Raw genomic sequence first — 15837 nt, 5'->3', positions numbered from 1 at the left:
AGAATGTCTTGCGATAAAGTCTAGAAGTTATTGTGTGGGAGTTATATTTGTTTCTTACTTGATTTAGGATTCATTTTTCTATTTTATTTAGAACTCTTTTTTTCTATTTTATTTAGGATATTTTACCGAGTATAAATAGAGTTATTTAGTTTGTATTTAGGTTTTTTAAAATTAATAAGACATGGATTAATTATTCATAAACAAAACTTGTATGTGAGAGTTTACTCTTAGTTCCTCATGGAACCACTCTTGACTTATAAAAAAATTAACTAAGTTTTGTGGCATCTTCTATACTTCTCATTCTCGTCTCGATTATAGACATTGGGTGATGGTTGGTTACTTATAGTTTTAATACCTCAGTGCGGTTTATCGTTGTGTCAAACTCAAGTCTAAATTTATCTTTTTTGAAAATGGTCAATTTGACTATAGATTTCTAAATTTTTATATCTACGGAGTTTGTATCACTAACCTTAAAAAAGGGTTGAATATTTGTTAAAGATTCAAATTAGATCTCCAAACCTCAAATTATTTTAAACCATTGAAATTAAATTTTATCTTGCTAAATTGAACAACAAAATATTTTCTAGACTTTGTGAGATCTCCCTATGTAGACATAAAAAAAATCACCAAGACCACTCACAAACTAGAACAACATAAAATGATCAAATTTTTTTAAAAAATTGATGATCAAAATATAAAAACCCAAAGAAAAAAACCAACTAGAAATTATACTGTGATCCACTGTGATTACTAACAGGGGCCACAGTAATTTCACATGCAATCTTAGTTTTTTAAATACAGCATTAAATCTGAACCTGTTGATCAAAAATATATAGGAGCCAAATTTATGAGCCAACTAAAATACTTTTAAGGTCAACTCCAAGGTTTAAAAAACTGTACGTTAAAGAGAATAAATGCTGCTTTTAATTTGGTTGTTAGAGATATATTTCTTTATCAGTCATCATATCGGTGCTCAAGAAAAGTGGTATACCATATACCCACTTCATCTTTTTTCTGTACAAATTAGAAAGAAAAAAAGAAGAAGCTACAGATCTCAATGCTCAAGATGTAATCTGATGAATTATGAATTAAAAGTTTCATTCTTCATTTTGAATATATTGTTCTTGTCATTGTTATAATGAAATCCAAATAAGTGCTGTAAGTTTTATTCACATATTTGATATTATATTCGAAATAAAAATGATATGAACAAATTTTATAAAAATGATATGTACTAACTTAATTGAAAAACAACATGGAATTGACGAAAGGAGTGAGCTATGAACAAATTTTAAACACATCGTTGAAACATATAGGTTATAAAAATATAAGGATTAATTAATTATTTTTACTAGACAAAAGGAACTAAATCAATTAACTCACAATGTGATGTGATCGTTGACTCATTTGCTTCTACTTGATCATAGACTCATGGACGACCTGACTTTTCCAGTCCATCCCAGTCTCAACACTGTTAATTGACGAGTGTAAAATGCATGATTGTCTTTCCTTGTTTAATGAATTCATCAGCTCTCCATCCACTACAAATCTAATTTAGTGTCTTGAGGAAGAGAGAGCAATGGTGCCCATGGATTTTTTAAGACAAACAAAGTTGTTGTCATTTGGTTACTTCATTGTGCACCTAGTTTCTCTAACCATAGCTCAACCTCAGGTCTTCTTGTCTTATAGCTGTCAAAATGATGTAGGTAACTACACTACCAACAGCAATTTCCATAGAAACCTCAGGAGTCTCCTGTCTTCCCTGGATTCCAATACCCAAATCGATCAAGGATTTTACAATACATCTGTTGGCCAAACTGGTCCTGAACAAGTAAATGCAATCGCACTTTGCAGAGGAGATGTTGATGTAAACGAATGTCGAAGTTGTATTGGAATAACTGCGGGTAAGATCTTACAGGTTTGTCCTAACCAGAAAGAGGCAATGGTAGTTTATATTACCTGCATGTTACGATACTCAAACAGATCCATATTTGGTGTCATGGAAGACCGTCCACTATCCCACTTTAACAACAGGGACAGTGTCACAGATGTGGATCAGTTCAATCAGGTTCTTTTAACATTAGTAAGAAGACTTAGAAGCACAGCTGCATCAGGGAACTCTCTTCGAAAGTTTGCTACAGGAACTGAATTAATAGCCGGATTTGGTACGTTATATGGACTTGTTCAATGCACGCCTGATTTATCTAAGCAGCAATGTGATTATTGCCTCGCTGGGGCTTTTCGGGAGATTGCAGTATGTTGTGGTGGAAAACAAGGAGCCATAATTATAACACCAAGCTGCAATATCAGGTTTGAAGTCTACCCTTTCTTTGGAGATACTCCTGCCACACTACAGTCTCCAACACCGCCATCACCAAAAGCACCATCAGCGCCTCCTCCTCCACCAGCAGACGGTATGCCCTGAAATATTGTTAATTTACATGGATTCCATTCTACAAGTGGTCTAATTGTGCAGCTCTGAATTAGCCTCCTTCCAGAATTGGTTACAGTTTAAAAAACATTAATTTATATTTAAATATAACTATTTTTCATGTCTATTTTCAGTTGAATACTCGACAAGTTGTCACTTGTTTGGCAAGAGCAGTAAAATAAGATTGAATAATGTCAACCAATTCTTCCCCTTCTGTCTTAAGTTCGTAGTTGGGGTCATCAGTTTAATTTTCTCTACTATTTTTCTAATTAAAATTTAGCAGTCAACTTACTTTTATTTAATACGGCTGCACTGGTTAATTTGTGCAGGAAAGAAGAGCAACAAAGCACGAACTACCATTATCATAGTTGTTCCAATAGGCGTTGTAATACTTATTTTTTGCATCTGCATCTTTTTAAAAATCCAGAAGCCAAAGGAAGCAGTACAAAGTAAGTAAAATGTTACATGTTGTCGGTTCTTTTCCATACAAGGCTTTCATATCATTTCTTATGCAAGCGGAAGCTAAAGATAACAATTAAACAAAGAACACATAATATTTTAATGGCCAAATAAAATTGTAGACGTGAGCCTTAAATTCACAAGTTTAGTCTCTCTAAAATAATGACAATGAAGTTTGTTTTTTAGGAGATTTACAAAGCCTAAAATCAAAAACCATATCTCAACTAGGAAATTAAAAAAAAAAACTCTGAAATTATAAAGGAAAGAAGCATAAAACAAGAAATATGAAAATAAAAAGGAAAATCACAAAAACCTGTCAAAACCAGAGGGCCTTTGTGAGATTTTCAATATCTAAAGATCTGACGGTCCACATAGAGACATATTAGCCACTGTAACAAAAATAAGTTTAGAAGCTATTGTAAAAATTTGAGTATGATCCAATGATCGGATCAAAAGTTATGGCCCTTTTAAGATGTTATTCTGGTCTGACATGACCACACCTCCTATTGGTCCTTGACCTATCCCATTAGTCTATAAATGCATCTGATAGGTTATCCATATAATCTTTCTACGGCAGATCCACATCTAGTTGTGGCATATTCATACATGACTACCCAGAATCACTTGTTATCGCAGGCTTAACTACATCACTTTCTAAGGCAAATCCTCATCTAGTTGGTCCTTGACCTTTTCATCAAGTTCTATTCCTCCCCTAAATAAGAAGTCAAGTGCTAGACATTGAAGACATCATAAGAACTTATATGATGAGGAAGGTGAATCCTGTAAGAATTGTCATTTATCTTCTATAACACCTTATAAAGATGTATCTTCTTTTCCTTCAAATTGTTATACTCACCCACTAAAAACCTGTCACGTGTAAGGACTGCCTATACCAAATCACCAACCTCAAACACCACTCTTTTACTATGAGTATAGGCTAGGGCTTTATATATATGGCATTGTTGTCATCGATAGTTTGCTTGACCTACTTGTCGCACCCTCGCGAGCGGGTCGCGACGTCGCGGCGATCCTCGATTGGTTTCGGGGTCTTTTGTTTTGATTGTGGATAAAGGGAGTCGCCACCTAGTATTATGGTCACTAGGAAACCTCACTGGTCTTTCAGAGATTCTAAGGCAAGGGACTGGTTGCGTAAAGGGAAGGTATTAGCACCCCTAGTACGCCCTACCTAAGGTAAGCTGCTTGGTGTTAATTTGGTTTGTCTTATAATTGCTATGGTGTTGGTGTTTTCTAATCCCATCAATTTTCCTAGGTTTGATTCAAACTAAATTTATTAAGATAGAAATCCAAGGAGATTCCATGTGCTTTAAAAGCTCATTTTTCCCTTAGTATTTCATACTCTTACGGCTCGTAAACTGCGGAGTAAAAAAAAAAAATTGAAATGTCCACGATTACAATCAAGGCTTCTTTCAAGGATGTGTAATGACTTATTATTCCTAGAAAAATATTTTGGATATTAACCACTTTGGGTTTCTTTATCCAAACATTAACAGCGAATAATAACAAATTATTCCCAATAATATTTTGGATATTCATCCCTTTGGGGTTTCTTTATCCAAACATTAACGGTGAATAATAACAAGTTATTCCCAATAATATTTTGGATATTCATCCCTTTGGGGTTTCTTTATCCAAACATTAACGGTGAATAATAACAAGTTATTCCCAATAATATTTTGGATATTCATCCCTTTGGGGTTTCTTTATCCAAACATTAACGGTGAATAATAGATTAATTCCCCCCAAAATAAGATTTTTATATTTTTTTGAATATTGGCCAATACCCTTTGGAGTTTTACAAACATGTTGTAAAATCCAGAAATGCAAGAAAACAATTTTTTTGTTGTGTTTAAGAAATCCATGCAAAAACACATTTTCAAAACTTCCAATATATTTTTTTTATATAAAAAAACATTCAAAACATGTTAGGGTATTGGCCGTATGCAACACAAAAAAAAACATTTTTCATATATTTTTTATTAAAAAAAAAAACACAAGCATCACAGTTAATGACAATTAATTGTGGGCTTGACGGGATTTAGCAAGGCTCAACCCGGTTACTGGCTCACACCAGTAACCGGTTCTGCCACTGTTGCATGCATATGCATGCTACAGTGGCAAGGTAATTAATTTAGCAAAAACCAGTGAAAGAGAGACTTACCTGCGAGGCAACGGCTGGAGGCGAAGTGGAGGGAGACGACTGGGCGCTGCTCATGAAGGACGCCCCTGCTCGCTATTCCCAGTGGAGACAGGTTTGCTGGCTGAAAGATGATTGTCTCAATGGTGGCCCTTCAGTGTTGCTACGAACAGTGCAATTTCTGCAGGGAAAAGAAGGATGCTGCTGGAGGAGCAACCTATGGCCCTGCTGCTTCTTGCACCCGGTGCAGAGAAGAAAACACGGCTACTGCTAGGGCGATGGGGAAGAGATATGGCAAGGAAGGCGACTAGGACCAGCTGCTGGTGCAGAGGCGAGACTGGTCACAACGCTGTTGCTGAAGGTTACAGTGCAGAGGCTGAAGCTGCTAAAGCTTGCAGTGCTGTCATGTTAATTTTTGGTGTTGCTATTGCAACGCTGTTGCAGAGGAAATAGCCAGTGAGGAGGAAGATTGCGGGAGAGCCGTTTCTGGGGGCTGTGTTGACAGAGAGGGAAGGTCGGTTGGCTGAAGAGGAAAATGGTGGGTTGTTGATGAGAGGGAAAGGCTGTTGGAGGCTTGGGGGTTCTGTGACCAAAATCTCCAAAGCTGGGGGAGCCGCTGGTGGCTGGCTTAGACTTGAAGATGAGAGGATGAAGAAGAGATGGAAAGGCAGAGGGGCTGGTGTGTTCTTTGGTCGGCTGAGGGGAAGAAGAAAACGAAGGGAAAAGGCTGGACTCGGGGAGAAGGGACTGTTGGTGCTGTGGTCGGGTATCTGTGGGGGTGCAGTGGCTGAGATGGAGAAATAAATGGGCTCTCGCTGGTGGCTGGCTTAGAGAGGAAAAAAATTAGAAAGATGGGGGCGACGACTTGGTTTAGGCCAGGAGAAAAAAATTAGATTTAGGGTTTTTTGTGTTTGCCCTAAATTTCTCTCTTTAAAAATTTGTCCTCTGTAAATTTTCCTCCTCCTCGGCATATGGCTGGATGTTCACTTATATAGAAAATCTCTACACATTTTATTTAAGGAAATATTGCAATAATTATTGTAGAGATTGTCTTCTATAACTAACACCAACAAATCCTATATATATAGTATTTTTTATTGCAGTGATTATTTTCCATAACCAGCACGAATCAAATCATATATCTATGGTATTGCAGTAATTATATATGATTCAGTAATTATTTCCTTGACATATTGCTTCTTTAACCCTGATGCTCTATGGTAACGCCACATGTAAACCCTTATTATTATTATTATTATTATTATTATTTATTTTTTATTTGAAAATTTATCAAAATATGGGTCAAAAATTGGGTAGCAACACTACTCATGAATGCCATGCAAGTAATTTGCCATATCAGTAGCTTGGATGCTTAATCATCCGATGCGAGGAACAAGAATTAGCTCTAATATTTCAGAAGGATTTTGTCCATAAACAATCTCAAAGGGACTCAGTTGGGTTGTCTGATTACGAGACCTATTATAAGAAAACTTCGCCTATGACAATGCTATATCCTAATACTTTGGCTTATCTCCAACCAGGCTTTGTAGTAAGTTGCTGAGGCTATGATTAATGACCCCTGTCTGCCCATCTGTCTAAGGGTGGTAAGCACTGTTAAAGTTCAATTGAGTTCCCATCCTTCCCCACGAACTCTTCCAAAAATTACTCATGAATTTGACATCTCTATCCAAAGTGATGGACTTGGGAATGCCATGCAAAGGAACCATCTCACTAAAGTAAAGTTGGGCTACCCGAGATACATCCATGGTCTTTCAGCAGGCTATAAAATGGGCCATCTTTAAGAACTTACTTAGGCTGCGTGATTGGTGTTTTAATGAAAAAGTGAACTCTTGCAAAAACAACATCCATTTTGCATGTCGACGACTTAGCTTATACTGCCCATTTATATACTTCAGAGCTTCGTGACCAGTAATTAAAATAAACTCCGTCTGCATAAGGTAATGCCTTCAATGCTTTAGAATATAAACAATAACGTAAAACTCTAGATCATATATGGAATAGTTCTTATTTAAGCTGGATAGTTTCTCACTAAAGAAGGCAATGAGACACCTATCCTGATTAAGAACTCCCTCAATGCCTACCCTAAAAGTATCATAATTTACTTCAAATAGCTTTTTAAAGTTTGGTAATGCCAAAAATGGAGCTTCAGTCATCTTCTGCTTCACTAGTTGAAAACTGGTTTCAGCCCCATCTATCCACTGAAAACTACATCCGTTTAGGCACTCAATAATGAATGTGATAAGGGAATTGAAGTTTGTGATAGATCTTCTATAAAAAAAATACAAGGCCATGAAAACTCCGAACATCATGAATGTTTTTTTGATGTCAACCACTCAAAAATCACAGACATCTTACTTTGATCAGCCTGAATACCATTAACAGATACAATAAAGCCTAAAAAAGAAACAGTATCAGTGAAGAACTTACATTTCTTTTAGTTGACATGCAATTTTTCCTCCCTCAAATTATTGAAAACAACTCGTAGGTGCTCCAAATAAGACTTCGGAGTGGGACTATAAATTAGGATTTAATCGAAATAGAGCATAATAAATCTGCCCATAAATGACCTCAATACCTGATGGATTAACCTCATGTATGTGCTTGGAGCATTAGACAATCCAAATGGCAAGATCATCCACTCATATAACTCATGGTGAGTTTTGAATTGTCTTCCATTAATCCCCTAGTTTGATTATGTTATGATGATGTCCACTTTTGATATCAATCTTGGAGAATACCTAGTCTAAAATGTCATCTAGATATGGTATAAGGTACCTGTATTTTACTGTAATATAGTTAATGGCCCAACTATTTACACACATATGCCATGACCCATCCTTTTTAGGGACTAAAAGGGTGGGCATTACTTAAGGATTCATACTTTCCTAGATATAACCTTTTTCCAGTAACTCCACTACCCGTCTCTGTAATTATTCGGCTTCTTTAGGGCTAAGTCTATAAGTTGTTTTATTTGGCAGGCTAGAACCTGACATTGAGTCAATTTGGTGTTGTATCTCTCTCATGGGAGGTAAATCTTAGGGCAACTCATTTGGCATTAAATTTGAAAATTCTTCCAACACAACCCATGCATCCTCGGGACAGTCATCCTAATCTTCCTCCTCCCTCATTGTACTCCTAAGTATTAGGGCAAATAACACTCGCTCACTCCTTATTTCCTCCATAAATTATGATGAAGACAACAAGTTCTTCCACCATCAGCCTTCGTTTCCATCTTCTCTCTCACAAGTGCCAAAACTATATGCTTCCCTTTAATGCTAAGGGTATAAGTATTCTTTTTTCCATCATGAACAATACTCCTATCAAACTGCCACGGCCTACCTAATAAAATATGACAATCATCTATTGATACCATATCACACCAAACACTATCAAAGCATTTTTTACCCATGGAAAAAGAAACAAAGCAGCGTTTATCCCCAATTACCCCGGTATCTCTATTCAACCATGTCAATTTGTAAGGTTTAGGGTGAATTCAGTCGTTAGCTAAAGTTTCCTCACTGCATTCACAAAGACCATATTCTCGCAGCTCCCACTATCTATGATCAAACTGCAAACTTTGTCTTTAACAGTGCATGTAGAGTGGAAGATAATACTATGCCTCCAATCCTTATCTGAATTACCCTTGGAAGTCAAAAAACTATTTCTGATTATAAGGGTTGTATTGCCATCTACAAGAAAAACATCCATATTGTTATATGAATCATCATTATTAGTGAAATTCATGGGCTCTTACTGCACTAGCATATTCTTTCCTAGATGACTCTTTGGTTTTCTACACTCATTAATCTGATGTCTCACCTCACCACATCTAAAACAGCAAAATCTAAAGCCAAAACCTTGCCCTATTGCCGTTGATTTTCTTGATTCAGCAAAGTCTGGTTTGTGGTTTGCCTTGGATCACTACTATGTCCTTTATTATTCTGTTCATCCCTATTTTTTTTTGCTAAAAGTCCTAGTAGCTTGCTGCTTCTCCACCATTAGAGCTTTTTGATATGCTTATAAAACCATCCACAAGGCCTAAAGACACGGTACATCCTGAATAGACTGACGTAAACCACTAAGATATCTTGCCACTAGATGCTCTTTTGTTTCTACAGATCATTCATGGAAACTAGTTGGTAGAACTCACTAGTGTAGTCATTGACAAATTTACCTCATTGTTTCAGCATGTGGAGCCTCTTATATAGAGTTTGGAAGTAGACAAAGGAAGAAAGTGTTCTCTCATCTTATTTTTCATCTTGTCCTAGCTTCTAGCCTTTCTTTATCTCTCTTGTCTGTTCATCAATTACTCCTACCATACAGATGACTTGCCCTTTAATCTAATTACAATCAATTTAACTAGTTTCTGTTCACACACTTTCTTATACTAAAAAAATCCTCTCAATCTTTTTCATCCGGTCTATGAATTCTTCCACCAGTAATTGAAAACTCAGGAATTTTGACATGAAAGCCAAAATCCCCAGATATGTTCTCTTCTCACTTAAAGGGTTATCTCTTTTGAATTCGCCTCTAATTTTCAGTAATGGCTAAGGACCCTAGGTCACTCTCCTAGTCCTAGTCACGCTGCTTCTGATCTTGTAGGTCCCTCTTCTTTAGCCTACAGATTAATTCATTGATCTGCGCGCCTTTATATGTCTTCAATGATATGACCTCCTGGACACAACCATGTCTTGGCTCCTCATCCCTTTCTTGGCTATGCCCTGCTCCACAACCATTTCCCATTATGGTTTGTTAGTGCACACAACAACAAACAAATCCTCTTCCACAGGATTGCAGCACACAACACAATAAACCTAGGATTATTGGGCTCTGATACCAACTAATAAAGGTAGAAGCTAAGGACAACAATGAAACAAAGAAAACATAATATTTTAATGGGCAAAAATACATACAGACGTGAGCCCCAAATTCAAAATTTTATTAAACTAATGATAATGAAGTTTGCCTCTTTAGGAGGTTTACATAGCCTTAAATAGGCCAGAAACCCTACCTTAACTAGGAAGAAAACAAAAATTCGAAATTACAACAAAAAGAAACATAGAATGAGAAATCCAAAAATAAAAAGGAAAAACACAAAATCTACCAAAACTAAAGGGTCTCGATGAGATTTTTGATATCTAAAGATTCGACGGTAGGGAAAATGACATTCAAAAACTCATGTAAAAATTTAAGCGCGATCGAACGATCGGATCAAAAGTCATAGCCTTTTTTAGCCGTTATTCTGATCTGGTATAATCAGACCTCCTCTTAGGCTTTGACCTATCCCACGGGTCCGTAAATATATTTGTTAAGTCATCCATGTAATCTATTTGGAGTAGATTCTCATCTAGTTGTGACAGATCTACACCTGACTGCCTGTCTAGGGCATAGTTTCATCTAGTTGTGGAAGATCCACACCTAACTGTCCAAAATCACTTGTTATCTTAGGCCTAATTACATCAAATTCTTTGTCCAAAATCATAAATTATTGTATCTTCAAATGCTTGAAATTTATGTTGGGACGAAATCCGCTAAATCCAAAAATAATAGAAAATAAAATTTATTGTAGTTTGACAATTTATTGTAAAAAACTTTTTGTATAAAAATAGGAATTATGGCCACTAATCAATCTCTCACACAAATACCTCGCTACCTAAAATCTGACTACATGCAAGGAATCTCTCACCACGCAACTATTAAGCCTCTCAAAAACATCACTTTGTGCATCAAAGAATTTCCAGGTATCCATACTAGAAACAATCACATCTTTTGACCTGTCCTTAATTTCCATCAAGATTTATGGTTCTACTACTCATAATTAATATTAAAAGCACCTCTAAAGTAGCCACTATCATAATCTATTTATACTAGCAATTAGGTTATTACTTTCTTAGTTAAGGAATTCTTTTAATATAATCACATTTTATTATTATTTAGAACATGCAATGGAATTTTATCCCATATAACAAGGCTATAATAACACACCGCCAATCTAACCTAAGCCATTTCATCAATTCAAGCAGCAATTCAACAAAACTCTCTCTTGGATTAAACTGAGACTAATCGTATTCTACTTGAACATTGAACATACTTCTTTAAAAAATTATATTTGAAATTTAACAAAGCAAAGTTCCTACGGACAAAAAATGCTTAAGAAATGCGTTGAATGTCGTATGCAAGTGTGTTAACTTGTTTGTTTTGTGAAGCTGTGGATGAAATAATAACAGCAGAATCCTTGCAATTCGACTTCGGTACTATTAGAGCTGCAACAGATAACTTTTCTGAGGAAAATAAGCTTGGACAAGGTGGATTTGGTTCTGTTTACAAGGTAATACTTAATTGAAGGATATCCATTGAGAAGCATAAATGCAAGAGAAATTCGCGGTGTTTGAAATGTAATATTTTCAGGGTACTCTTTCCAATGGACAAGAGGTAGCAGTCAAAAGACTTTCCAAGGATTCTGGACAAGGAGATTTAGAATTTAAAAATGAAGTCGTGTTGGTTGCCAAGCTACAACACCGGAATTTAGTTAGACTTCAAGGATTTTGCTTGCAAGGAATCGAAAGGCTTCTTATCTACGAGTTTGTGCCTAATGCCAGCCTTGATCACTTCATATTCAGTAAGGCTACAAGTTAAGCTGATTTTATTTTGCTTTCAGAACCTAATTATGTGCAAGACTACTTCAAAACTTTGACAAACTTTAATCTCTACAAAGTTAGATCCATATAACATTTAATCTCGTCCAATTATGTTGTCTCTAGATCAAGTGAGGCGAGAACAGTTGGACTGGGAAACGCGTTACAAGATCATTGGAGGCATTGCTCGTGGACTTCTTTACCTTCATGAGGACTCTCGCCTTCGAATCATCCATCGCGATCTCAAAGCTAGCAACATTTTATTGGATGCAGACATGAATCCTAGAATTTCCGATTTCGGGATGGCAAGATTGTTCGTGATGGATGAAACTCAAGGCAATACAAGTAGAATCGTGGGGACATAGTAAGTATCTAGACAAGCAGAGCATGTAGTTACAGTGATTACAATTATGATAACTTCTTACTGATAGCCTGCTTCAAATAGGGTAGCACAATGAAAACTGAAACTGCTAGAATCATCTTCAAACATTCGAATATAACCATGTTGGAGACAGTATTAACGTTAATTGAAATTGACCTCATCATTAATGTTGATACGCAGTGGCTACATGGCTCCAGAGTATGCGATGCATGGACGATTCTCAGTGAAATCAGACGTGTTTAGTTTCGGCGTGCTAATCTTGGAGATTGTGAGTGGTCAGAAAAACAAATGTTTTCGTAATGGTGAAACCGTAGAGGATTTATTGAGCTATGTAAGTATACACTCATCTATGGTTTTATAGATGCAACTTTCTTTTCTGCATACTGGCTTGTTTTCAGCTACGCAAGTTTGATAAATTAATGGTGACTGATCAATGTTGTAGGCATGGAGAAATTGGAGGGAAGGCACAGGTTTGAATGTTATAGACCCTGCTTTGAGCACTGGTTCAAGAACTGAAATGACGAGATGCATCCATATTGGTTTACTGTGTGTTCAAGAAAATATAGCTGATAGACCAACCATGGCTTCGATTGTTCTAATGCTAAGCAGCTATTCTCTTACTCTGCCAGTACCTTCTCAACCAGCATTTTTTATGAACAGCAGCACATATCAATCAGACATATCATCGTCAATGGACTACAATTCAAGGGTGACTCATTCCTCAGAGGCCAAAACAGCTCTCATTGTCAGCAAATGAGGCATCAATTACTGAGTTATACCCTCGTTAATAATGGTCTAGGAAGATCACAACCATATGTTTAAGAAATAGTGTTTTACACACACATTCTTGTGATGCCCGCGTCATTCGTTAAGAACTCAAATATAGTTTTCACTTTTGGTAGAATGAATTTCTATTTATTTTGTGGTTTTGACATCATGAAATACTTATAAGTTGGATTTACAATATTCTTGTAAAGGGGTAACTTGTCTAAAGTTTATTTGAACTCAATACCTTTTATTGATTCTTGTGTTCAATAAAACAAATTTAGTGGTGTGAAGGATGTTTAGTGGGCAAACAATTTTGCAAGAGTTTTCTGAAAGAGTCTACATTAAGAGCAAATCAAACCCTACAAAAAATACATATCGATGTTTATGGTCCTATCAAACCATGTTCGTTTGGTAAAAACTTATATTTTCTACTTTTTATTGATATTTATAGTAGAAAGCCTTGAGTATACTTTTTAAAAGAAAATGTTAATGTGTTTAGTTGTTTTAAGAAGTTTAAAGTATTAGTTAAAAAAAAAGTGATTATTTTATAAAATCATTTAGGACGGATAGGAGGGTGAATTTTGTTCTAATGATTTTAATGAGTTTTATGAAGATCATGGTATAAAGAGACTTCTAACGGTGCCTAGATCCCCACAACAAAATGACGTGGTGAAGATTGTGGTAGCACTACAAGATTTCACAGTTTTACCGACGAACATATTCCGTCGGTGTGTGATTAGAAGTTTGTTGGTGATTTATTTACCGACATCCTCACCGACGGAATATGTCTGTCACCTTTCCTTTCGTCGATGATTCCGCATTCCGTCGCTATATCAGTCGGAAAAACAAAAAAACCATTTGCCGATGGTTTTACAGACGAAATTTGTGCACCAAAAAAAAGATTCCCGCTTGAAATATACCGACAGATTTTTATTCCGTCGGTGATATCGTGAGTTACCAACGGATACAAACCGTCGGTAACTCTGTCGATAAATACCGACCGAATATATCCGTCTGTAAAGTCGTCGGTAAGTGTTGTAACTATTGTCAAATGCCGACAGATTAAGTCCGTCTATAAGGCTGTCGGTGAGTGTTTAAAATACCGACCGAATATATCCGTCTGTAAATGCGTCGGGAATGCTACTGTCAGTTGCCGACGGATTTATTCCGTTGGTAAAACCCTTGGTGATAGTTTTTTTTCTAATTTTGTTTTTAAAAAATTATTTAGAATATATAATATAAAACTATATAAATTAATGGTAATACAAACCAATTATGCAAATAAAATTTATATTGAACATCCAAAAGAAAAAAAATCAAAGTTATATAATATTCATTACAAACTGAATTTGTTTCAAAAAAAAATATTAAAGGAAATTTTGAAGGTAAATAATGTTTATTAAAAATTAATATAAAGGTGGAGCTGGAGGAGGAGGAGGTCCTGGAGGAGGCTGGCGGTTATACGGCCAAAAAGGATTAGGCGCACACGTTCCACTCTGTGTTGCCATGTTCATGACCATTTCGTGAAGCTCTTGATACTCCGCTTTTTGTTCTGCATGAGATGCTTTGAGTTGTGCGTACTCCGCTGATAGGTGGTCGTATTTTTTGGTGAGCTGAACTGTGTGTCGCTGCAAGGCCACGAACTCCTTCGATTGGGAGCTCCCAACCGTTGAAACACTACGGGTCGACCGCAAGTTGTTGGCTGTAGTGTTGGAGAGCTCGTAAAACCGATTTTTATCGGGTCCACCTGACGATCCAACCTCCATCCACAAATCCGGATTAAATTCCGGAATGGTCAAAATATCGTTCCCGTATCTCTCCCTCAACCGATTATTATTATAGGTCTCCTGAAAATAAAAAAAGTAATCATCATATTCAATTCAATAAACATAATAACTTACAAAACAAAATGGTTGAACAAACATACCACGAAATGTTGAGCACGGTTATCAACGAACTGTTGCGCCTCCTTTTGGCGGTCTTGACTCCGCACGTGTGTCTCCACAAACAGCTCTATCGGGCTCGGCTCACGTCCAAGAGACACAGCCTATAATGAAAAAAGATATATTAACAACAACTTAATTTAACGATATATTTCATTTAAATTAATCTTACCATCCATTTCGCATGTGCAGCAAACGGAATGGAGCCGCCAGTGTGCGTTGTCACCGAGCCATGAATTGGCCGATTCCGGTTGCCAGCACCGGACTGTGAGCGTCATGTGAACCGCTCAGACGTCACGTGCTCAAGATAGTGTAGCCATATATCTTCCGGGATGTATATCGGTTTGAAATCCCTCCAAACCGCAACATCATTCCAGCCTTGGAAACCCCTATCCCTCGCGGTTTTTTTTGCCCTTTTTTATGCTTCATACCAAAAATCACGCAACCAAAAATTACATTTCGAAATATAAATTTTTGTCTAAAAAAAATATTGTATTGTTTTCGATCTTACCTAGTTGCCGCGTGATTTTCCCACACCCTCCTCACAACAATGTTATGCTCACTGTCCCAGCAGAATTTATGCTGTGTATAAATAAACAAGTTTAAATAAAAATAATAATTTATTTACAATTATATTAATAATTTATTAGAAATAAGCTGAAAATTATAAATTAACACTAACCTGAAATCTGTCAAACCATGCAATGATTTGAGGCATCCATTCAGGATGCTTGGATATCTGACTCCATTGAAACAATGGAATCTCCATCGACGATTTAAACGCCGATGATATTACTCAGGCGGCCTCAATGTTTGTGAACCTGAAAATAAATGAAATAAATTAAATAGTGATTACTTCATAAATTATGTTGTAATTTTTGTTTTTTTTTAAATACAACCTTAACAAACTTACATTGAAAGGTCGTCCTTCCACTGTGCCTCGTACTTGCGGGTAAATTGATTCCGCTGCGAAGGCACGCTGCCTCTGCGCTGTGAAGTAGCACTAGAATAGGCAGCATCGATTGACGGCGCGGGTGGTGTAG

The 15837-nt window shown here is 36.5% G+C and overlaps 1 protein-coding gene across 2 annotated transcripts; it reads left to right on the top strand.

Moving 5' to 3' along the window:
* The first annotated feature begins 1467 nt into the window (after positions 1–1467).
* LOC133699709 (cysteine-rich receptor-like protein kinase 10) lies at positions 1468–13144 on the top strand. 2 transcript variants are annotated; one of them, XM_062123093.1, is made up of 8 exons: positions 1468–2165; positions 2256–2414; positions 2761–2880; positions 11273–11394; positions 11475–11685; positions 11828–12065; positions 12264–12414; positions 12526–13144. In XM_062123093.1, exons 1-8 carry the CDS (start codon positions 1580–1582, stop codon positions 12838–12840), a joined length of 1902 nt encoding a protein of 633 aa, XP_061979077.1. In that variant the 5' UTR covers positions 1468–1579; the 3' UTR covers positions 12841–13144. The 2 variants fall into 2 exon arrangements, with proteins under 2 accessions (XP_061979077.1, XP_061979076.1); XM_062123092.1 differs by having other exon boundaries at positions 1469–2414.
* Positions 13145–15837: the final 2693 nt, after the last annotated feature.

The sequence above is a fragment of the Populus nigra genome, chromosome 7 (assembly GCF_951802175.1).
Source record: "Populus nigra chromosome 7, ddPopNigr1.1, whole genome shotgun sequence".
NCBI lineage: Eukaryota > Viridiplantae > Streptophyta > Magnoliopsida > Malpighiales > Salicaceae > Populus > Populus nigra.
The sequence above is the reverse complement of the archived record's forward strand: the minus strand, read 5'-3'. Positions and strand labels throughout refer to the sequence as shown.